Below are 25,560 nucleotides of genomic sequence, written 5' to 3'. Positions count from 1 at the left end.
CATAGCTGGAAATTCTTTCCCAGTCTGTAGGTGGTCTTTTTACTCTTTTGGTGAAGTCTTTAGATGAGCATAGGTGTTTGATTTTTAGGAGCTCCCAGTTATCTATTTTCTCTTCGTCATTTTTGGTAATGTTTTGTATTCTGTTTATGCCTTGTATTAGGGCTCCTAATGTTGTCCCTCTTTTTCTTTCATGATCTTTATCGTTTTAGTCTTTATGTTTAGGTCTTTGAACCACTTGGAGTTAGTTTTTGTGCATGGTGTGAGGTATGGGTCCTGTTTCATTTTTTTGCAGATGGATATCCAGTAATGCCAGCCCCATTTGTTAAAAAGACTATCTTTTCCCCAATTAACTGACACTGGGCCTTTGCCAAATATCAGCTGTTCATATGTGGATGGATTTGTATCCGGGTTCTCAATTCTGTTCCATTGGTCTATGTGCCTGTTGTTTTACGAGTACCAGGCTGTTTTGACTACTGTGGCTGTATAATAGCTTCTGAAATCAGGTAGAGTGAGGCCTCCCACTTTCTTCTTCTTTTTCAGTAATGCTTTGCTTATCCGAGGCTTCTTTCCCTTCTGTATGAAGTTGGTGATTTGTTTCTCCATCACATTAAAAAATGACATTGGTGTATGGATCGGAAGTGCATTGTATGTAGAGATGGCTTTTGGTAGAACAGACATTTTTACTATGTTAAGTCTTCCTATCCATGAGCAAGGTATGTTTTTCCACTTAAGTAGGTCCTTTTTAGTTTCTTGTAGTAGTACTTTGTAATTTTTTTTGTATAAGTCTTTTACATCTTTGGTAAGATTTATTCCTAAGTATTTTACCTTCTTGGGGGCTACTGTGAATGGTGTTGATTTGGTTATTTCCTCTTCGATGTTCTTTTTATTGATGTAGAGGAATCCAGGTGATTTTTCTATGTTTATCTTATAACCTGAGACTCTGCCAAACTCTTCTATTAGTTTCAGTAGTTTTCTGGAGGATTCCTTAGGGTTTTCTGTGTATAAGATCATGTCATCTGCAAATAGAGATAATTTTACTCCCTCCTTGCCAATCTGGATGCCCTTTATTTCTTTGTCTAGCCTAATTGCTCTGGCTAGGACCTCTAGCGCAATGTTGAATAAGAGCAGTGATAAAGAGCGTCCTTGTCTGGTTCCTGTTCTCAAGGGAAATGCTTTCAGGCTCTCTCCATTTAGAGTGATGCTGGCTGTTGGCTTTGTATAGATGCCCTTTATTCTGTTGAGGAATTTTCCTTCAATTCCTATTTTGCTGAGAGTTTTTATCATAAATGGGTGTTGGACTTTGTCAAATGCCTTTTCTGCATCAATTGATAAGATCATGTGGTTTTTGTCTTTTGCTTTATTTATATAGTGGATTACATTAATGGTTTTTCTAATGTTGAACCATCCCTGCATATCTGGCATGAATCCCGCTTGGTCATGTTGGATTAATTTTTTGATATGTTGTTGAATTCTATTGGCTAGAATTTTGTTGAGGATTTTTGCATCTATGTTCATGAGGGATATAGGTCTGTAATTGTCTTTTTTTGTGATGTCTTTACCTGGTTTTGGTATCAGGAAGATGGTGGCTTCATAGAATGAGTTAGGTAGTATTCCGTCATTTTCTATGCTTTGAAATACCTTTAGTAGTAGTGGTGTTAACTCTTCTCTGAAAGATTTGTAGAACTCTGTAGTAAAGCCATCCGAGCCAGGGCTTTTTTTTTGTTGGGTGTTTTTTATTACCCTTTCAATCTCTTTTTTTGTTATGGGTCTATTTAGTTGTTCTACTTCTGATTGTGTTAGTTTAGGTAGGTAGTGTTTTTCCAGGAATTCATCCATTTCTTCTAGGTTTGCAAATTTGTTAGAGTACAATTTTTCTCAATAATCTGATATGATTCTGTTTATTTCAGTTGAGTCTGTTGTGATGTGGCCCTTCTCTTTTCTTATTCGGGTTATTTTTTTCCTTTCCTGTATTTCTTTAGTCAGTCTGTCCAATGGTTTATCAATTTTGTTAATTTTTTCAAAGAACCAGCTTTTGGCTTTGTTAATTCTTTCAATTGTTTTTCTGTTTTCAACCAAATGAACTTTTAATTCATTTAGTTCAGCTCTAATTTTTATTATTTGTTTTCTTCTGGGGCCTGATGGATTCTTTCGTTGCTCACTTTCTATTTGTTCAAGTTGTAGGGACAGTTCTCTGATTTTGGCTCTTTCTTCTTTTTGTATGTGTGCATTTATCGATATAATTTGGCCTCTGAGCACTGCTTTTGCTATGTCCCAGAGGTATTAATAGGAAGTATTTTCATTCTCGTTGCATTCTATGAATTTCCTTATTCCCTCCTTAATGTCTTCTATAACCCAGTCTTTTTTCAGGAGGGTATTGTTCAGTTTCCACGTATTTGATTTCTTTTCCCTAATTTTTCTGTTATTGATTTCCACTTTTATGGCCTTGTGGTCTGTGAAGATGCTTCGTAATATTTCGATGTTTTGGATTCTGCAAAGGTTTGTTTTATGACCTAATATGTGGTCTATTCTAGAGAATGTTCCATGTGCGCTAGAAAAAAAAAGTATACTTTGCAGCAGTTGGGTGGAGAGTTCTGTGTAAGTCAATGAGGTCAAGTTGGTTGATTGTTGTAATAGGTCTTCCGTGTCTCTATTGAGCTTCTTACTGGATGTCTTGTCCTTCTCTGAAAGTGGTGTGTTGCAGTCTCTTAGTATAATTGTGGAGGTGTCTATCTCACTTTTCAGTTCTGTTAAAATTTTATTTATGTATGTTGCAGCCCTCTCATTGGGTGCATAAATATTTAATATGGTTATATCTTCCTGGTCAATTGTCCCTTTTATCATTATGTAGTGTCCTTCTTTATCCTTTGTGGTGAATTTAAGTTTAAAGTCTATTTTGTCAGAAATTAATATTGCTATTCCTGCTCTTTTTTGCTTATTGTTTGCTTGATATATTTTTTTTCCATCCTTTGAGTTTTAGTTTGTTTGTGTCTCTAAGTCTAAGGTGTGTCTCTTGTAGGCAGCATATAGACAGATCGTGTTTCTTTATCCAGTCTGAGACTCTCTGTCTCTTTATTGGTGCATTTATCCCATTTACATTCAGCATAATTATATATATGTATGTGTTTAGTGCTGTCATTTTGGTGCCTTTTTACGTATGTTGTTGACAATTTCATTTTTCCACTTATTTTTTGTGGTGAGACGTTTTTCTTTAATTGTGTGTTCCTCATTTTCATAGTATTTGACTTTATGTTTGCTGAGTCATTACGTTTTTCTTGGTTTTTATTTCCAGTTATGGAGTTGTTATACCTCTTTGTGGTTACCTTAATATTTACCCCTATTTTTCTAAGTAAACACCTAACTTGTATTGTCGTGTATCACCTTGTATCCCTCTCCATATAGCAGTTCTATGCCACCTGTATTTAGTCTCTCTTTTTGATTATTGTGATCTTTTACATATTGACTTCAATGATTCCCTCTTTTGAGCATTTTTTTTTAATTAATCTTAATTTGTTTTTGTGATTTCCCTATTTGAGTTGGTATCAAGATGTTCTGTTCTGTGACCTTGTGTTGTGCTGGTATCTGATATTATTGGTTTTCTGACCAAACAATTTCCTTTAGTATTTCTTGTAGCTTTGGTTTGGTTTTTGCAAATTCTCTAAGCTTGTGTTTATCTGTAAATATCTTAATTTCCCTTCATATTTGAGAGAGAGTTTTGCTGGATATATGATCCTTGGCTGGCAGTTTTTCTCCTTCAGTATTCTGTATATGTCGTCCCATTCCCTTCTTGCCTGCATGGTTTCTGCTGAGCAGTCTGAACTTATTCTTTTTGATTCTCCCTTGTAGGATTCCTTTCTTTTATCCCTAGCTGCTTTTAAAATTTTCTCCTTATCTTTGGTCTTGGCAAGTTTGATGATAACATGTCTTGGTGTTTTTCTTTTCGGATCAATCTTAAATGGGGTTCGATGAGAATCCTGGATAGATATCCTTTCGTCTTTCATGATGTCAGGGAAGTTTTGTGTCAGGAGTTCTTCAACTATTTTCTCTGTGTTTTCTGTCCCCCCTCCCTGTTCTGGGACTCCAATCACATGTAAGTTATCCTTCTTGATAGAGTCCCACATGATTCCTAGGGTTTCTTCATTTTTTTTAATTCTTTTATCTGATTTTTTTTCAGCTATGTTGGTGTTAATTCCCTGGTCCTCTAGATTTCCCAGTCTGCATCCTAATTGCTCGAGTCTGCTCCTCTGACTTCCTGTTGCATTGTCTAATTCTGTAATTTTATTGTTGATCTTTTGGATTTCTGCATGCTGTCTCTCTATGGATTCTTGCAACTTATTAATTTTTCCACTATGTTCTTGAATAATCTTTTTGAGTTCTTCAACAGTTTTATCAGTGTGTTCCTTGGCTTTTTCTGCAGTTTGCCTTATTTCATTTCTGAGGTCATCCCTGATGTCTTGAAGCATTCTGTAAATTAGTTTTTTTATATTCTGTATCTGATAATTCCAGGATTGTATCTTCATTTGGGAAAGATTTTGATTGTTTTGTTTGAGGGTTTGTAGAAGCAGTCATGGTCTGCTTCTTTATGTGGTTTGATATCGACTGCTGTCTCTGAGCCATCACTAAGATATTGTAGTGATTTATTCTATATTTGCTCACTGAGTCTTATCTTGTTTTGTTTTCTTTCAATATACGTGGATGGGCTATTAGATTGTGCTGTCTTGATTGTTGTAGCCCTTGACTTACTTATGACCTATTACCAGCTGGTTTGGGCTGTTACCAGATATATATGCCTGAGTCCATTCACCATTCTTGAGTAGAATCTGATTTTGGGCCATCAAGTGTGTGATGCACCCTGTCACCTATCCACCTTGAGAAGTAGTGGTGATAGTTGTGTGCACCAGATTCTATTAGCAGCTGGGGTTCACACTCCAGGGGGGGCAGGATGCTGACAGGCTTCCCCCAAGTGTCAGTGAGGTAGGTGTGTCTCTATTCCTAAAGCACTTTGGTGGGAGGGCTCTGCAGCTGTACCTCAGGCCCCCAATGCAAGTACCTCTACAGATTGGTAGGTGTCACCCTCCTTAGACCCCTAAGGCAGGAGGCTAGGTGGTCTGGGGGGAGCTTCAGCCCTCAGTTCCCTGTTGTGAGTCAGTGAGGGCTCTGTTGAATAGGCTGAGATATCAGACCTGGGAAACTTGTCTTTCCAGTAAATCCGCTAAAAAAAAAAAATGCAGTCAGATACGTATCAGAAATGCCTTTGCATTATAATAGCCACCTTGTTCCTTGTAGGGATGAAAGCCCGATGTATGGATCACATATGCTTGGCTGGAGCTCGTTATGTGTTTTTAGTCCAATTAGGGAAGGATTTTTGGTCCCTGGGTTTTTTGTGGTTGCTTCTCTCAGGCCGGAAGAATGGGTTAGGAAAATACCAAAAAAAGGGGGGGGGACCGCGGAGCATTTCTCCCTCTGGCTCAGGAAATTCTAATGTTAATGAAGCCGCCTGGGAAGGGGAGGGGAGGGTTCAGAAAAACAGGAGAGAGTAGCACCCTGGAATATAGACAAAGTTACTTATCTTGCTTGGGATGACTATTTTATCAGAGATTCCCAAGGGGCGAGTCGCCTATGTGTGCTGGCTGGGTAGAGATTGCCCCCGAGGGTTAGGCCCGCAGAAGCCATGGTCAGTTCCTCCGCTGCCAGTCCAAAGCCCGGCGCCAAGGTTCTCCATCTGGGACGCTGCACTCCTGGCTCCAAAAACAGTCGCTGCCTCTGGGTACTTCTCCTCCCACCAGCTGCGTCGCCACACCGCTGGTGCGGACAGGCTGGGCCCCTTCCCCGGGTCAGTTCTGGGGTGTAGGTCTGCTCCCCGTGTTTGTACCTTCACAGGATGTCCTGCTCATCTTCCCTGCGCCCAGTCCAAAGCCCCGCGCCAAGGTTCCCCGGCTGGGACGCTGCACTCCAGGCTCCAAAACCAGTCGCTGCTTCCCGGGGACTTCACCTTCTGCCAGCTGCATCGCTGCATCGCCACACCGCCCACGCTGACCAGCTGGGCACTCTCCCGAGGTCAGTTCGGGGGGTAGAGCTGTGCCCTGTGTTTGCACCATCACAGATGTCGTGCTCAGCTCCCCTGCACCCAGTCCAAAGCCCAGAGCCAAGGTTACCTGACTGGGACGCTGGCTCCAGGCTCTGAAAACAGTCTCTGCTTCCCCGTAGTTGTTCGTTCACCGTCTCTGTCGCTCAGGTCAACTCTTTAAATCTGTGTTTGTTGGTCAGGGTTTGTAGATTGTCATGTATGTGATCGATTCACTTGTTTTTCCGAGTCTTTGTTGCAAGAGGCATCCAAGGTAGCGTCTACCTAGTCAGTCATCTTGGCCCCCCCCTTCTGCTACTGCAGATGAAATTTTAAAAGTTCTAAAAAACATATCTCAGAGCCTGCCACCAGGAAACCCTCAACACGGTTTGCCATTATTATAGTTACTGGCATCATCATCATCACTGTCATAATCCTCAATTTTATAATAATTTAGAAGTTCTTAGGGGACAGCTTAAAACCAAAAAAAAGAAAAAACATTGTAGGCGTGTTGATTCCAACTCATAGCGACCCTATAGGACAGAGGAGAACCGTTCCACAGGGTTTCCAAGGAGCAGCTGGTGGATTCAAACTGCCGACCTTTTGGTTAGCAGCCAAGCTCTTACCACTGGCTGTTTAGAGAGATTATTTTCCTGCTCTGGTGGACACAATGTCCATGGAAGCTAGAAATAGTGGTACAGGACAGCAGAACTCATGAAGGTGAGTCCTCAGATTCCCACCAGTACAAAGGACTAAACTTCATAAACCTCTTAGTTAAAACTTTCCATTTTGGTTTCACTTCTTGCTGTCCCAACTCTATTTTTGGTTCTAATGATGAGGAAACAATGGTCTTGACAGTCCCTCCTGTGTTCCTGTCTCCCTCAACACTCACTGGGTTGCACGGTGTCTCTGATGGGTCATAGTCAAAGAATGTGAATCCACTGCCCCCCTCCTCCCTGCTGAGAGATGAAGGCTGAGGTCCTTCATCAGGAATGACAGGAAGACAGGCTCAGACATGGACGTCCTGAGGTGAATGATGGCAATGGGAGGAAGAGACACACATAAGTAGTCTGCTGGGCTAGGACAGACACTCTGAAGGGCTGGAGACACAGGCTAATAATTTGCAATTGTATGGCTTTGAGAGTGCAACTCACAGAGCGTATTATTAGCCTAATTGATCTATGTTATCCCAATCTCTGAGGCTTGTTAAATTAACAGATGAGGTAGGAGAAAAATGAGTGTCCTAGAATGGTCTGGGCATTCCTAATCTCAGGAGGAAAAACACGTATTCTCAGCTCTGACTTGCAAATTGCAGGAATTGTAATATGAAATTCAGACACTTTTTTCTAGTTGAAAGAATCAATGAGTAACTTTGATATCAGCAAAATCAATGAATTGATCAGGAAATTTAGGGAGAATTACAATGTCTATACCAAGAATGGAAACCCTGGTGACGTAGTGATTAAGTGCTATGGCTGCTAAGCAAAGGGTCAGCAGTTCAAATCTGCCAGGTGCTCCTTGGAAACTCTATGGGGCAGATCTACTCTGTCCTACAGGTTTGCTATGAGTTGGAATTGACTCGGCAGCACTGGGTTTATACCGAGAATCTGATACTATTTCCATATCACTTTTAAGATTTGTATCTCTAAGTAGAATATCCTACTTTCCTTCCCATAGCTTTTTCTTGGGGTTTGGGAATTTACACATCGAAAATTTATTATTTGTGTGTGTGTGTGTGAATTTGAATGACCGTACTAGCTCTGATTTTTCTCTTTATTTGATGTATGATCCTATAATAGAAAACAAATTTTTTGAATACTTGTTTGGTTACTTCATACTTTGTGTGAAATCTCAGGGTTCTAGTAGGCTGCAATCAATGTGTTTCCCAGGAGACTTCAGTCATCTTAAGGCTTGATAGAGTTGTTGTTAAGTGCCGTCGAGTCGGTTCCCACTCATAGCGACCCTATGCACAACAGAACGAAACACTGCCCGGTCCTGAGCCATCCTTACAATCACTGTTATGCTTGAGCTCATTGGTGTCATTCCACCTCTTTGAGGATCTTCCTCGTTTCTGCTGACCCTGTACACTGCCAAGGATGATGTCCTTCTCCAGGGACTCATCCCTCCTGACAACACGTCCAAAGTATGTAAGACGCAGTGTCGCCATCCTTGCTTCTAAGGAGCATCCTGATTGTTCTTCTTCTAAGACAGATTTTTTCGTTCTTTTGGCAGCCCATGGCATATTCAATATTCTTCATCAACACCACAATTCAAAGGCATCAATCCTTCTTCGGTCTTCCTTATTCATTGTCCATCTTTCATATGCATATGATGCAATGGAAAATACCATGGCTTGGGTCAGGTGCACCCTAGTCTTCAGGGTGACATCTTTGCTCTTCAACACTTTAAAGAGGTCCTTTGCAGCAGATTTACCCAATGCAATGTGTCTTTTGATTTCTTGACTGCTGCTTCCATGGCTGTTGATTGTGGATCCAAGTAAAATGAAATCCTTGACAACTTCAATCTTTTCTCCATTTGTCATGATGTTGCTCATTGGTCCAGTTGTGAGGATTTTTGTTTTCTTTCTGTTGTGGTGCAATTCATACTGAAGGCTATGACCTTTGATCTTTATTAGTAAGTGCTTCAAGTCCTCTTCATTTTTCATCAAGCAAGGTTATGTCATCTGCATAATGCAGGTTGTTAATGAGTCTTCCTCCAAACCAGATACCCCATTCTTCTTCATATAGTCCAGCTTCTTATATTATTTTCTCAGCATACGGTATAGTGAAAGAATACAACCCTGATGCACACCTTTCCTGACTTTAAACCAATCAGTATTCCCTTGTTCTGTCTGAACAACTGCCTCTTGATCTATGCAAAGGTTCCTCATGAGCACAATTAAGTGTTCTGGAATTCCCATTCTTCACAGTGTTATCCATAGTTTGTTACGATCCACACAGTTGAATACCATTGCATAATCAATAAAACACAGGTAAACATCCTTCTTGTATTCTCTGCTTTCAGCCAGGATCCATCTGACATCAGCAATGATATCCCTGGTTCCACATCCTCTTCTGAAACCAGCCTGAATTTCTAGCAGGTCCCTGTCGATATACTGCTCAGCCTTTTGAATGATGTTCAGCAAAATTTTGCTTGAGTGTGATATTAACAATAAAAAAATGATATCGTTCTATAATTTCCACATTCATTTGGATCACCTTTCTTGGGAATAGGCATATACATGGGTCTCTTCCAGTCAGTTGGCCAGGAAGCTGTCTTCCATATTTCTTGGCATAGACGAGTGAGCACCTCCAGCGCTGCATCTGCTTGTTGAAACATCTCAATTGATATTCCATCAATTCCTGGAGCCTTGTTTTTCGCCAATGCCTTCAGAGCAGCTTGGACTTCTTCCTTCAGTACCATCGGTTCCTGATCATATGCCACCTCTTGAAATGGTTGAACATGGACTAATTCTTCCATCCTCTTAAGGCTTGACTGGGAGAGGATCCAATTCCAAGGTAATTCACATGGCTATGGCAGGATTCAGTTCCTCACAAGCTATTACCAGAGGTCTTCCTAAATTTCTGGCCACATGGACCACTTCATGGGGCAGTTCTCAACATGGCAACTGGCTTCCAACCAAGTGTGTCAGCATGAGATCAATAAAATTCTAGGAAGATGAAGGCCAGTATACCTTTGCACTGTAAACTTGGAAGTCACATCACATTACTTTTGTCATACCCTATTTTTTTAAAGTGTGTTACCAGGTCTGGACCACACTATGGGGAGGAGATTATTCCATGGATGAAACAAGAGGAGGCATGGACCATTGTGAAAATTTTAGGCACTGCCCACCACACAGGCCTTGCCTTCTATTAGGCTGTTAGGCTCTAAGCCCAGCATAGTCACACCCCATCTTTTTACCCTATCCCACCTCATCTTCTCAACAAAACTCACCTAGGGAAGAACTGGAAGATGGGTGCATCTACCTCTGCATTGAATACTTCTGCAGACTCCAGTTGGAATGGACTTGACAACAAAGGACTTTTTTTTTTCTTCTTTTTATGAAGATTGATACAATAGCCAAAATAATGGACTCAAACATATCAATGATGATGAAGATGGTGCAGGTGATCTGTTATAGATAAATCCACTATGATCGGAGCTGACTAGATGGCAACTCACAACAACAACGAAAAGGGCTCAGTTCACTCCAGAATAAAATTTTCTTTAGACTCTGCATTCAGAGCTCTTGAAGTCTTTAACAAAATGTCCTTTTATCTTATCTAGTTATTTTTTGTTTGTTGGTTTTTTTGTTTGTTTTTTTCCTTGTAGATAAAATGGGGTTTATGGGAATAATATCTGTTGCAAATTTTACATCCTACTTTTGTGGCCTTCCTGGCTCAGGGATCTCTTTTTTGAGGAATTGGAGATTGGTATGTCAATAGCTGATATGAAGAAAACTTGAATATAAATCCAATCTGTTGGATATGTAGAAAAGGATGCTATTTTTTTTTTTTTTTTAGATACATGGTAGAGAGCTATTTTTGGATACCAAATGACCAAATGGCAGAAGTATAAAAATGTATCAGAGAAGGAGAGGATGGGTGTTGGGACCTTTTAGAATGCTTGGACAGTAGCAAAAATTTAATATTAAACTGAAGTCATTTCATAATGGGTAGTGGGTAGAAAACATTAGAGAAAATGAGAAAAAAACTCCATGAGAAAGATTGATGTGGTGGCTGCAACATTGGGCTCCAAACATACCAAACACACCAAAGATTATAAGGACAGTGCAGGACCAGGCAATATTTTGTTCTGTTAAACATAAGACTACTGTGAGTTGGAGCTGACTTGATGGCAACTAACAATTTTTTTTTTTCTTTAACAACAAAGAGGATATCAAATTCTATGGTCACTTGCAAAGAAGAATGCAGAGTGTTTGTGTATGTAAAACAAAGACAGTTGTGTTCTTGTGGTGAAAAGTGAAGATTTGCTTCGTGCTTTTCCCAGTTTCCTCTCACATGATGACTATCCTTGAAAGAAACAGAAAGACTGTCACCTTCCTGCAAGCTGTGTAGATGTACAATTGAGCAAAGTCTACCCTCAATTTTTTATCTCTATTTTAATTATAGAATGTATCAAAACCTACCCTTATATTCAATGATTCTTACTCTTGCACATACAATTAAATGGAATAATTTGTTGTGGTTGTTTTTAGGTGCCATCGAATCGGTTCCCACTCATAGCGACCCTATGCACAACAGAACGAAACACTGCCTCGTCCTGTGTCATCCTTACAATCAGTGTTATGCTTGAGCTCATTGTTGCAGCCACTGTGTCAATCCACCTCGTTGAGTATCTTCCTTTTTTCCACTGACCCTGTACTCTGCCAAGCATGATGTCCTTCTCCAGGGACTCATCCCTCCTGACAACATGTCCAAAGTATATAAGATGCAGTCTCGCCATCCTTGTCTCTAAGGAGCATTCTGGCCGCACTTCTTCCAAGGCAGATTTTTTCGTTCTTTTGGCAGCCCATGGTATATTCAATATTCTTCTCCAACACCACAATTCAAAGGCGTCAACTCTTCTTCAGTCTTCCTTATTCATTGTCCAGCTTTCCCATCCATAATGATGTGATTGAAAATACCATGGCTTCGGTCAGGCGCACCTTAGTCTTCAGGGTGACATCTTTGCTCTTCAACACTTTGAAGGGGTCCTTTGTAGTAGATTTGCCCAAAGCAATGCGTCTTTTGATTTCTTGACTGCTGCTTCCATGGCTGTTGATTGTGGATCCAAGTAAAATGAAATCCTTGACAACTTCAATCTTTTCTCCGTTTATCATGATATTGCTCATTGGTCCAGTGTTGAGGATTTTTGCTTTCTTTATGTTGAGATGTAACCCATACTGAAGGCTATGGTATTTGATCTTCATTAGTAAGAGCTTCAAGTCCTCTTCACTTTCATCAAGCAAGGTTGTGTCATCTGCATAACGCAGGTTGTTAATGAGTCTTCCTCCAATCCTGATGCCCCATACTTCTTCATATAGTCCAGCTTTTCATATTATTTGTTCAGCATACAGATCAAATAGGGCCTTGGGGATAGAAACAATGCCAGAGATCGAATGATAGAATTTTGCAAGACCAACGACTTCTTCATTGCAAATACCTTCTTTCACCAACATAAACGGTGACTATACGCATGGACCTCACCAGATGGAACACACAGAAATTAAATTGACTACATCTGTGGAAAGAAACAATGGAAAAGCTCAATATCATCAGTCAGAACAAGACCAGGGCCCGACTGTGGAACAGACCATCAACTGCTTATATTCAAGTTCAAGCTGAAACTGAAGAAAATCAGAGCAAGTCCACAAGAGCCAAAATACAACCTTGAGTATATCCCACCTGAATTTAGAGACCATCTCGAGAATAGATTTGACGCATTGAACACTAGTGACCGCAGACCAGACGAGTTGTGGAATGAGATCAAGGACAACATCCATGAAGTAAGCAAGAGGTCACTGAAAAGACAGGAAAGAAAGAAGAGACCAAGATGGATGTCAGAGGAGACTCTAAAACTTGTTCTTGAGTGTTGAGCAGCTAAAGCAAAAGGAAGAATTCATGAAGTAAAAGAACTGAATAGAAGATTTCAAAGGGCGTCTTGAGAAGACAAAGTAAAGTATTATAATGACATGTGCAAAGAGCTAGAGATGGAAAACCAAAAGGGAAGAACACGCTCAACATTTCTCAAGCTGCAAGGACTAAAGAAAAAAATCAAGCCTCAAGTTGCAATAGTGAAGGATTCCACGGGGAACATATTAAATGACGCAGGAAGCAACAAAAGAAGATGGAAGGAATACACAGAGTCATTATACCAAAAAGAATTCATCAATATTCAACCATTTCAAGAGGTGGCATATGATCAGGAACTGATGGTACTGAAGGAAGAAGTCCAAGCTGCTCTGAAGGCATTGGCAAAAAACAAGGCTCCAGGAATTGATGGAATATCAATGAGATGTTTCAACAAACAGATGCAGCGCTGGAGGTGCTCACTCGTCTATGACAAGAAATATGGAAGACAGCTTTCTGGCCAAGTGACTGGAAGAGATCCATATTTATGCCTATTCCCAAGAAAGGTGATCCAACCGAATGTGGAAATTATAGAACGATATTGTTAATATCACAAGCAACCAAATTTTGCTGAAGATCATTCAAAAACGGCTACAGCAGTATATCGACAGGGAACTGCCAGAAATTCAGGCTGGTTTTAGAAGACGACGTGGAACCAGGGATATCATTGCTGATGTCAGATGGATCCTGGCTGAAAGCAGAGAATACCAGAAGGATGTTTACGTGTGTTTTATTGACTATGCAAAGGCATTCGACTGTGTGGATCATAAGAAATTATGGATAATATTGCGAAGAATGGGAATTCCAGAACACTTAATTGTGCTCATGAGGTACCTTTACGTGGGTCAAGAGGCAGTTGTTCAGACAGGACAAGGGGATACTGATTGGTTTAAAGTCAGGAAAGGTGTGCGTCAGGGTTGTATTCTTTCACCATACCTATTTAATCTTGTAAATGGAATAATAAAAAAAATAGATCCCATCAAATATCCATAATAATAAAAAACAAACAAATTATACATTTCTTCCTTCAGGAGCTCTTAAAGATCTCTGTGGAAGGTACAGTGCTCCAGGCAGGAAGGAAAATACAAGATGTATTGATTCAAAATGTCTTCACCTTTTCTTATAAGATAGTGAATATTTTATCCAATATAATACAATGGAGAGAGGACTAATCTCTGGCTTCACTGAGCTATATTTTGAGTGTGTAGACAAATGATATCCAGTCTCTGCCCCTGCACTATTCAAGGTCTTATTCTGTAAAGATGCATTGTAATGGCCTGTCAGGTAACCAGGATAAACCACACTAAGAGTTTAAATAATTTATTTGAACTACATCAGTCATAGAGTAGATGACAATGGAATGGTATCTATATTTACTCTCCATGCATGTACATTATCTGTTTAATCCTTACAGGGTTGTATGCTAAGTATCATTTAAAATGAAGAACTGGACACCATGAGACTTTAATAACAAGTCCCAGTCCACAAAGCTAATAAGGTAGAGGAGCTAATGTTGAAAATCAAATATTTTCTCCGCAAAATCCATTAGTTGAAAAATTTCATTGGCCTACCCATATGGTGACTATGTTAGTGCCCACTAATTGATCTGTTATATGTACTAAACACCGTTCTAATCAGTACTTTTGATTACGCCCTCTTAATCACTCTCTCAGACAAGTGCTTTTGTTATTACAGCTATAGAGAAGTTAAACAGAAAGATGTTTTATATTATGCTGAAAATCGCAGTTTGTAAAATCAAGGTCTTTTTGAATTCTTGAAGTGCACACTTAAAATGCACTTCTTTAAAATGATGTTAAGGGCTACCCTATGATGGGAAATTGCCATTTGATCCAACCTTGACAACATTATATTTAGTCATTGCAATGGCCTTGGGAGGTTAGCACTATTAACCTCAATTTGATGATGAGGACTCTGAGGCTCAATGAGGTGCACTGAGTTTCCAAAAGTGTCCAGTTTATAAGCCAAGGTCTGGTTGGAGATGTGCCATCAAATCCCACACCCTTCCTGTTATCTGTGGTTCCTCTCCCATATCAAAGATAAATACACCACTTTCTGATAGCCATTAGGAAACTCTCACATATTTCCTTCCAGTCTTTTCCCCATTCATAGAATGAATCAACTTGTACCATCCATTTTAGGCCTCGAAGGTTAAAGAGGAAAAAGAAAAGATTACCTTTGAGAAGAGCCTACCATGAGACATTAAAAAGAAACTTTACCTTGGATGTGTCAATTTTTGGGGGGCATCCCTAGGTTTGCAGAACTGGATGCGCAATCTGGTTCTAGGGACTCGTAAAGTCTCATTGCAGTTAACCATAACCAGAGAATGAATACACTACTTTCATGATTTTTAATGAGAGCTATATCTTCCCACAAGCTGGTCTGGCCTCATCCTCTGTCCAGTGCAGTCCATTCTCCTTTATCAAAGTTTCTCATCAGGAAAATTTGTAGGGAATTTAACTCAGTGGTAAGAGGCAGAGTAAATTATTTACTGGGCAGATATTCAGAGAGCCCCAAGTTGCTTCCTCAGAAATTATGTGAATATCTCTAAAGGAGAGAAGCATACCCAGGTAGTAGAACAAAAAAGGAACCCAAAGACAATGAAACATGGTAACACAGTAATGTCTTAATCAAGCTGTTACAAGTGAAAGGCAAGAGCTCCCCTTCAGTGGAGACAAGACCCTTTGCAATCCTGGGCTATGGAAAAATAACATTTGATTTTTTCATAATGATTTGGTGAAGTAATGATCATGGAACTCCACTAGAGCCACAGCAATTGGATTTGTGATACCACCCCTTTAATCCTTGTTTGTACAACCTTGACCAAGACATATCATTTACAACCACCTTGTTTTCCTGAGCATGCTTTGTGATGTTCCAATTTTTGACACTTCACAAATAGTTTTAGTCCCTAAATACAATTTATCAGTTGGGAATCAATAAAGAAAAGTGCAAACGCCATGAAATCATTTCATACAGGAAACTGGTAAAATACTTATACAAGGACTGAAAGGCAAAAAATGAGCAATGCGGCAATACACAGATAGTAACTGCAGAAAGAAGCCACTACACCAAGGTCTAAGGAAACAGGTATAAGGAAAAACGTCAGGCTTATTAGGATGTGGTAACCATTACTGATCATTATGGGAAGACGTAACAATAAAACCAAATGGGAAATCAGGACAGTGGTTTAAAAATCCTCTCCTCTTCTGCCTGAGCATCACAAAGTATAGAAGAGTGGATTTTGATAAGGGACGTAATGGCTTATTAACAAGCACACATGGCCAACTGTATGGTGTGCAGGGCAGAGGCAGTGGTGATTCATTGCTGAAATTCTCCCTTTCCATGTTGAAGACCAGGTTCAATTCCCAACCAGTGTACCTCATGGGCAGCCACCACCTGTCAGTAGGGACTTATGTGCTGCTAAAATATTGAACAGGCTTCGTCAGAGATTCCAGACTAACATGAACTAGTAAGAAAGGCTTGGCAATCTACCTGCAAAAATCAGTCAATGAAAACCCCATGGTTCACTATGTTCATACCCACAATTGATCATGGGAACGGTACAGGACTGGGCAGCATTTTCTTCTGTTGTGCATGGTGTCACCACGTGTCAGGGAGGCGACTCAAGAGCTCTTAACAAAAACATGATGTAGAGGGAGAAGATATGAGAAGAAATATCATCAAGAATATTGAGAAAAATCGCTTGCCTCTTGTTCAGGTAAGTTCTTTCATATCTTTCCCCTTGTGAGCTCTGATCACTTTCAGGTCTTCAGCATCATTCAGGGGGAGTAAAAGACCCATGAAAAACTAGCCATCTTTGAAAGAGAAGTCTGAAAAGGTGAGTTGTTCTCACCTTGGCTGTACAGTAGAACCACCTGTGGTGCTTTAAAAATCTTATGCTCAAGCCACATACTGGCCCAATTAAATCAGAATCTGTAGTGGTGGGACAAAGGCATCAACTTTTTAGGCTTTCCAGATGATTACATCATGAAATTCAGGTTTGGGACCAGTGATGTGCATTCTCACACATAACCTCCATGTACGGTTCTGTTAGATGCAAAAGTAGTCTCAGCGATACATATTAATTATGGTAAAGGATGAAGATTATAAAAATATACATATACACATATAAATTATGGTAAAGGATGAAGATTATAAGTACATAAAAATAGATGTGTGCATTTTACCAGGAAGCCTGGGTCATAGATGAGAAGCTAAAAAAGGCTCCACAGCTATAATGGGATTTGGTCATGCAGACTGACATATCCCAGAATACTTCCTCTATGCAATTAAAGATGTGACAAAAGAAGCAAACTTCAGATATGAAATCTTCAGATTGAAATCTATGAGAGCTACAAAAATTATGTAGCCAAAAAGGCAAGACTTCTGGCTGCAGATGTTCAGTTTGCTGTCATTTCCAACCCAAACCTAACCCATTGCCATCTGGTAGATCCTGACTCATATCCATCCTATAGGACAAAGTAGAACTGCCCCACAGAGCTTCTAAGGAGCACCTGTGGATTCAAATGGCTGATCTTTTGGTTAGCAGCCAAACCCTTAACCACTATGCCACCAGGGTTTCCATTTCTAACCCACATACCCAAAAAGATGGCACAAGTGTTGATATTAGGTTGATCTCCTAAGAATCCTCTTCAGAGCTCTCTTGATGTCTCTGTTCCTCAGGCTGTAGATGAAGGGATTCAGCATGGGGGTGGCCACGGTGTACACCACTGAGGCCACTGCACCCTTCCTGGCAGAAGGGGAGATAACTGAACTGAGGTACACTCCAATGCCTGTTCCATAAAATAAACAAATGACTGACAGGTGAGATCCACAGGTGGAAAAGGCTTTATATTTCCCACATGAAGATGAGATTCTCCAAATGGATAAAGCAATTTGAGTGTAAGAGAAAAGTACTCCTGAAACTGGAACACCACCAACGATGGCACCGGTACAATACAGTAATATGGTATTTGTGGAAGTGTCAGAACAGGCAAGGTTGAGGAGCTGAGGAGGGTCACAGAAGAAATGAGGAATCTTCACATCTGTACAGAAGGTAAGTTGTGACACCATTGAAAGGTTCAGCTGGGAATTCAAAAGGCTGATGAAAAAAGATAGCAAAACTAGCAAGCCACAGAGGCGGGGGTTCATGATGACTGTGTAGTGCAGGGGGTGACAGATGGCCACAAACCGGTCATAAGCCATCACAGTGAGGAGCAGACTGTCCAGACATCCAAAGAGATAAGAAAAGGACACCTGTGTCAGGCAGCCCGCGTAGGTGATGGATTTGTTCTGTGTCTGGATGTTCACTAGCATCTTTGGGACTGTGGTGGAAATGAAACCGATGTCAGCCATGGACAGGTTGGAGAGGAAGAAGTACATAGGGGTGTGGAGATAGGAGTCAGAGGTGACTGCCAAGATGATGAGCAGGTTCCCAGTCACAGTGATCAGGTGCGTGGACAGGAATAGCCCAAAGAGGAGTGGCTGCAGTTCTGGATCCTCAGAGAGGCCCAGTAGGAGGAATTCTGCAACACCTGTTAGATTCCATGGCTCTGTGTACCTGATACAGCTTTTGGAAAAAGAAAAGAGGATTGTTTAAAGGAAACAAGAAACACCTAACACTGTTTCTATATTTTGAATTCAAGAAAATCACAAGTAAAGCACACAAATTCACAAGATTCAGGCTTAAGGACCTAACACCCCAGTATCTTCAGCCATATTACTCAGTTGTAGCAAATCCAACCCGTGTACTTCTCAGAAATCTTTCCTTAGTGTTTTCTGTGCTGTTCACCAGTTTTTGTACATAACCACTTTAGAGATGCTAGGCTAAAGAATGTAAGAATGGCAAGGATATTTTAAGATAACAAATTCATAAACAGAGCAAAATATCAGTCACCTCTATCAGGAAAACATAGGCAATGAGAAAGCAATCATTTCAGTTAAAGGCCACTAAGAAGCACTTGCAGCCCTAGGGTGGGCAAATGGTTAACACACTTGGCTGCTAACCAAAAGGTTGGAGTCCACCAGAGGCACCTCAGAAGAAAGGCCTGGTGATCTACTTCCCAAAAATCAGTCATTGAAAACCCCATGGAACACAGTTCTACTCTGACACACATAGTATCGCCATGAGTTAGAATCAATGGCAAATGGTCATTCTTTTTAAATGTAGTCAAATGTACTTTATTTTATCCAAGTACAGTACAATAAATTCCCCTGATGTGGAATATCTATAAAACAATAAATAAGGAATATGACCACATTAAAAAACAAACAAAAAACAGTTGCCATTGATTTGATTCCCACACATGGCAACCCCATGTGTTACAGAATAGAACTGCCCCATAGGGTTATCTCTTTCTCTCTTACCTGGTGGCGTAGTGGTTAAGTGCTATGGCTGCTAACCAAAAGGTCGGCAGTTCGAATCCGCCAGGTTCTCCTTGGAAACTCTGTGGGGCAGTTCTACTTTGGCCTATATGGTCGCTATGAGTCGGAATCGACTCGACAGCACTGGCTTTTTTGGCCTTTAGGGTTATCTTGTCTTTTAATCTTTACAGAGCAGATCACCAGGATTTTCTTTCATGGCACTAAATGGTATGTTCAAAACACCAACCTTTAGATTAGTGGTTTAGCTCAAACCGTTTGCTTCACCCAGGGAACTCAATAGCTGGATTCTAAATTAAAATAAAACATTCGTAACTAGCGACTTGTTTATATGTCAATTATTTTCACCTTTCTTTGGTTTTCTGACATCCATCTTATACGGAGATACATGGTCATTCAAATATGTGGGTTGCCTTTAAAAATATTTTAAAATATTTATACTCTCTCCCTTAGGTTTAGTGGACATTAAATTTTGTAACGACGGTTTGGTAAATGCACAAAGTCACGCATCATTGCTGATTCCAAAGATGGCATTAGTGTAAAATGCACCAATGATTAAACAACAATTTACTTTTCAGGAACACTCTGTGCCTATTTTTCACTGTGTAGACACTGGTATTTGCATCCATGCTGCACCATCTCAGGGAAATGTCTGCGGTTCAGTTGGTTTTTTCCTTTATTTGTTTCCATTCTCTATCGACTTGTTAAAATGATGGAATATGTTTTTCACCCTAAATGTTTACAAAGTGTTGTTTCCTTATCAAATCAACACTCCTATCTACAATTGAAGAAATTAGGACTCCCACCATTCCAAGGCCAGGTTTGAAACCCAGCCATCTTAGGCCTACTGAAGAGCTTTCCAAGTCAATCCTTGCTTATCAGGAGGATTGGAATTCTCCCCATTTCAGCTCCCTGATGGCAACTCACTTCTTCATTTGTCTCAGAAGGTGCAATATGATTTAATTTGGGAAAATGTAAAAGTGAAAAGAACAGAGGATTACATGAAATAACACACTGGTAATTTGCATATTTGTTGAAATATATATATTAATTAAACCTAATGTTCAGAGTTGTAGAAAAAAATTAGATTAAATAATACATATTAAGTGCTTACACCAGTGGTTCTCAATGTCATCATAATTATCTCTGGATCTTTTGAAATATAGTGATGAACCCATGAAATCAGATGCTACATGTGAGTTCCTTGGTCATCCTGAAGTACAGCCAGGGTTGGGAACCATTGCTTTACATTATTGCCAGGCACTTAGTAAGTTTATTAATATGATCTATTATTATCATTAATACCCAATCCCAACATTAATTATACAAACATTTAATGATATTTGCTTCATAACTCATATTTTAGAGTTTAAATATTACCAATAAAACTTGAGCTTTCTTGTTCTCGATGTATGATCCTATCCCTCCATACACCTGCTCCCCAAAAGGCAACCACTGTAATAAATTTTGTGGGCATATTTTCCTCTCAAATTTTCATATTAATATTAATTTATGTAACTATAACCAGTTTTCTTGAAAAAAATACCTAAAGAGTATTATCCTACACATATTCTTTCATAACATTTCTCGTTTACTACAACGTTGCATTGTAACTGTCTCTGGGAAGTACATACATCTATTTCACACCCTTTAAATGGTGCATGGTATTGCTGAGCAAAGGATCATTTTATGTCAATTTCTTATTAAGACCATCAAAGTAAAATTCTTGTTCCAATCACCATATTATTTGCAATTGAATATATTTCATTTATTTATTATTCACGATTTATAATTTATGAATTTATTATTCTCAGTTGAGAATTTCTGTGTGTGCATGGAACATAGTCATTTGAGGTGTAAAATGTTGCATGCCCAAATTTACTATAATTGCCAACATTTGTTCAGCAGTACAAAGTCAGATGCAACTACATGTTCTTATTTCAAGGCATGGAATCAGGTATCCATGAAAGTTGACAGGTAATGGTCATTCCATGATAGATCCACATGAAAATTACCTTCCTGTTTTTTACAGTAAATAAGGGAAACACTGGTGGCAAAGCGTTTAAGTGCTACGGCTGCTAACCAAAAAGGTCGGTCGTTCGAATCTACCAGGTGCTCCTTGGAAACTCCATGGTGCCGTTCTACTCTGTAGGGTCACTATGAGTTGGAATCACTCGAGGGCAAAGGGTAATACCAATGCAGTAAAATGCATTGCTATTCGTAGAAAACCCAGCGATCCACAATATTCAGGCTACAAATTTCCCTGTAAGCCATTTGGCTTTTTTTTTTTTTTATTTCATAGATCAGCTCACCAAGTTGTAAAAGGAAGAGTCAATGGTTCAGTCTCCATTTGCTCATCTGAAAGGAAACACAATCATTCAGCTGTGGTTGAGTAGACAGAGCCCTGGACTAGGAATCAGGAGGACAAGGTCCTAATCCCATATCTTTCACTAACTAAATTTGGAGAGCTTGCAAATCTCTCAACCTCTTTCTCCTGGAAATAGAGTGAATAATACCCACCTCTAGGATTGCTTGGCAGCTAACAAAGGTTAGGTACTTAATAAATTCTTGGACGTTGTTTTTTTCCTTTATTTTTTACTGTGCTTTATGTAAAAGTTTACAGCACAAGTTAATTTCTCATGCAACTATTTATATACATACTGTTATGTAACAGTTGAAATCCCTGCAATGTGACAGCACACTCTCACTTTCCACCCAGGGTTTCTTGTGCCCATTCAACCAGTTTCTGTCCCTTCCTACCTTCTCAACCTGCCTCCAAATAGAAGCCGCCCATTTGGTCTAGCGTATCTGATTGAACTAAGAAGCACACTCCTCACAAGTTTAGTTTTTTAATCAGAATTTTTATCAATATGAGGGTAGTGGGTTTATTGTTGAAATACAACCCTAGGTTGTTTGTTTACGTGAGAAAAATAGAAATCTAATATGTCCCAGGAAGTTCAAACATAGAATATATTGAAATCATAGCATGTGCCTAGATTCACACAATAAGATTTTCTTTCTCCTTCTCTTTCCTTTTCGGTTTTTATTTCTTTGTAAATCTCCACAATTTTTTGAAAATAGTTGAATGCCGTGCATTCTATTAAATAAATAGGTCCCATAGAAAGTCCATGATATGGACATAATCATGCCCTATTTTTTCTTGTCTCTGGTCCTATGGGACACAACCTTGCTTGCTGAAAGTGAAGAGGACTTGAAGCACTTACTGATGAAGATCAAAGGCTACAGCCTTCAAATGGATTACACCTCAACATAAAGAAAACAAAAATCCTCACAAATGGGCTAATCAGCAGCATCATGATAAACAAAGAAAAGATTGAAGTGGTCAAGGATTTCGTTTTACTTGGATCCATAATGAACACCCATGGAAGCAGCAGTCGATAAATCAAACAAAGCATTGCATTGGCCAAATCTGCTGCGAAAGATCTCTTTAAAGTGTTAAAAAGGGAAGAAGTCACTTTGAGGACTAAAATGCACCTGACCCAAGCCATGATATTTTCAATTACCTCATATGCATGTGAAAATTGGGCAATGAATGAGGAAGACTGAAGAATTGACAACTTTGAATTATGGTGTTGGTGAAGAATGTTGAATATACCGTGGACAGCCAAAAAACAAAGAAATCTGTCTTGGAAAAAGTAGAGCCAGAATGCTTCTTAGAAGCAAGGATGACGAGACTATGTCTCACATACTTTGGACATGTTACCTGGAGGGATCAGTCCCTGGAGAAGGACATCATGCTTGGTAAAGTAGAGGTTCAGCAAAAAAAAAAGGAAGGCCCTCAATGAGATGGATTGACTCAGTGGCTGCAACAACGGGCTCAAGCATAACAACAATCATAATGATTGTGCAGAGACTGGCAGTGTTTTGATCTGTTGTATGTAGGGTCACTATGAGTCGGAACCAACTCGATGGCACCTAACAACAACAACAGTCCAATGGGACATCCTTGGAGAGATGAAAACACAGGCAAGAAAGCACTCAGCATGGAAGCAATACAGCCTATACTTGGATCCTGTGAACTAAGGAACAAAGGAACCAAAAGTTTATTCCATATTTAACTCATATTTGTTGTCATTGTGGTTGTATCCTACTCGCGCCAAGCACATGATAGGCTCTGGGAAATCAGAAATGAATAAGATTCAGTTGTTTCCTTCCAAGCATTCTTATACATTCTTGTATAAGGATGAAAATAAAATGCTTCTACAGGGATTCAGACAAAACAAAACTTTCAGATCACAGGATACTTTAGTTGAATGGTATGAAGCTTCATCTAATTTATATTAATAATAATATGCAAAATTAATGTGCCCTGACTATATGCATCCATCACATATTTAATCACATATGTAATATCCATCTGGAAACCCTGGTGGTGTAGCGATTAAGTGCTATGGCTTTTAACCAAAGGGACAGCAGTTTGAATCCGCCAGGTGCTCCTTGGAAACTCTATGGGGCGGTTCTATTCTGTCCTATAGGGTCGCTATGAGTCAGAATCGACTTAACAGCACTGGGTTTCTGGGTAATATCCATTGTAGGTTCAATCCTTACGGCAACGCAGATCTCTCTATCATCTGTGAGTAAATTAGGGTGGCAATGTAGAGGTTGAGAGATACTAAGAACTTGCCCCATGACACACAGATCATAAGTAGAACAGATAGGATTCACTATTAAATTGTTTGTCATTGAGGCCCATACACTAACTATCTTTACTCTGTTTCCTCTTATTTCAAAATATTTAAAGCTGAAGTCCAGGGAACTTAACCAAAGATACATCTAAGTTATACCTTTAAACTCATTCCAGCTTCCTGACTAGGAGGGGAACCCAAGATCCTGACTTTGTGTATGACTGAGACTGAGTTGGGCTAAATTACAAGGATGAAGAAGGAACTGGGCAGCTGAGAAAAAATCCAGGAAAAGGAGCAAGAGAAAAGTGTGTTTAGATCTATCATCTGCCAAGACATGATGTGATCCCCTCCTGTATTGTTAACTATCCTTGGAAAGTCGAGGCACCAAGAGACACCCACTGCTGTCTACTGTGGTCTAGCAGAAACTGCCTCGAAAGAGCACAGTGAGCAGGGGGTCTGTACCTGGAGCGACAACCAGGGAAGAAAAATGTCGGGGGTGGGTTGACAAGGGAGAATATGGCCATGTACCCTGTGTCTGGTGTCACACTGCCTGGATTCAAACCTGGCTTCAATATTTGCTGGCCCATTACCTGGAAGAGGTTACAAAGAAAAGTCTGTGCAATTTTTCTATTCTATGAAATGATAATAACTGTATGTTGCTCTTTTCTGGGTGTGGTTGTACACAAAAAGGAAACAAGTTACATAGAAAACTTAGCTCAGATCCTGGCACTGCACAGCCTTCAATAAACATTCACAATACTGTGGTCACTGTAAACATCCTCATCATTGTCATTAAAATCATCTACAAGATCATTTTGAAGTGTTTAGGGTATATGTGAAAAAAAAAAAAAAAGAGGGACCCATTTCCTATGCTAATGGAGAAGTGTCTACAGGACACAGAACCAATGTAGAAGAAATTAAAACTCTAAATGAGCTTTCTTGGACCCCTACCAAAACAAGGAACGGAAACGTCACGGCCCTCTGAGCTGAAACTCAGCACTGCCGGGGCTCCCATCTGGCCATCCCAAGTGTGCTGTTTGTCCTGATCAGGAGGAAACAATGCTTCCCAGCCCCTCTGTATTCACAGTCTCCCACGGCACTCACTGAATTGTGCTGGGTCTCTGCTGGGGCATGACCAAGGAGCATGGGTCCATCACCCCTCTCCTGCCTGATGGGCTTGAGGGCTGAGGCTTCTTCCTCAGGACTGGCAGAAAGAGAGACTCAGGTAAGGGCCTCCTGAAGAAGATGACGACTCGAGAGGAGAGACACAGGTATGAAGCTCACTGGAGTGGGACTGGCGAACTGAAGGGCTGGAAGCTGTAAGTGTGTTATATATAGTTGTATGGCCTTGAGAGCTCAATGCCCAGAACTTACAATTAACCAAACTGGTTCAAGTTATTCTAATTCTCTAAAGACTTGTTAACATTAATGAAGCAGGAAGAGGAGAAAGTGAATGTCCCTGGTATCTGGGCCCTGCCATTCTAAGGAGGAGGCTCACCTGTATTCCTTACCTCTAACTTCCCAGTTACAGAAGTCATAACATAAAAATCAGACACATTTAAAAATTTTTCAATTGAAAAATCAGTGTGTGATTTAATATCTTCAAACCCATTGAATGAATAGTGTAATTTAGAGAGGATTAAGAATACTATGCGGTGGTAATTATAAGCCCAAGAGACAGAAAGGGCCACATAAACCAGAGAAAACATCAGCCTGAGACCAGAAGAACTAGGTGGTGCCTGGCTACAACCGATGACTGCCCTGACAGGGAACACAACAGAGAACCCCTGAAGTAGCAGGAGAGCAGTGGGATGCA

At 40.0% G+C, this 25,560-nt stretch overlaps 1 protein-coding gene across 1 annotated transcript; it reads right to left on the bottom strand.

The window, feature by feature from the left end:
- Positions 1 to 17,343: 17,343 nt before the first annotated feature.
- Positions 17,344 to 18,264, bottom strand: LOC126072078 (olfactory receptor 18-like). The gene has a single exon (XM_049876748.1). The coding sequence runs from the start codon at positions 18,097 to 18,099 to the stop codon at positions 17,344 to 17,346; it is 756 nt and encodes a 251-aa protein (XP_049732705.1). The 5' UTR covers positions 18,100 to 18,264.
- Between the last annotated feature and the right edge of the window lie 7,296 nt (positions 18,265 to 25,560).

The sequence above is a fragment of the Elephas maximus genome, chromosome 3, assembly GCF_024166365.1.
Source record: "Elephas maximus indicus isolate mEleMax1 chromosome 3, mEleMax1 primary haplotype, whole genome shotgun sequence".
Classification (NCBI taxonomy): domain Eukaryota; kingdom Metazoa; phylum Chordata; class Mammalia; order Proboscidea; family Elephantidae; genus Elephas; species Elephas maximus.
This window is presented reverse-complemented; position numbering and strand designations above follow the sequence as displayed.

Coding starts and splice junctions, on each gene's coding strand:
- LOC126072078 (XM_049876748.1), bottom strand. CDS start 18,099: ATGTACTTCTTCCTCTCCAACCTGTCCATGGCTGACATCGGTTTCATT.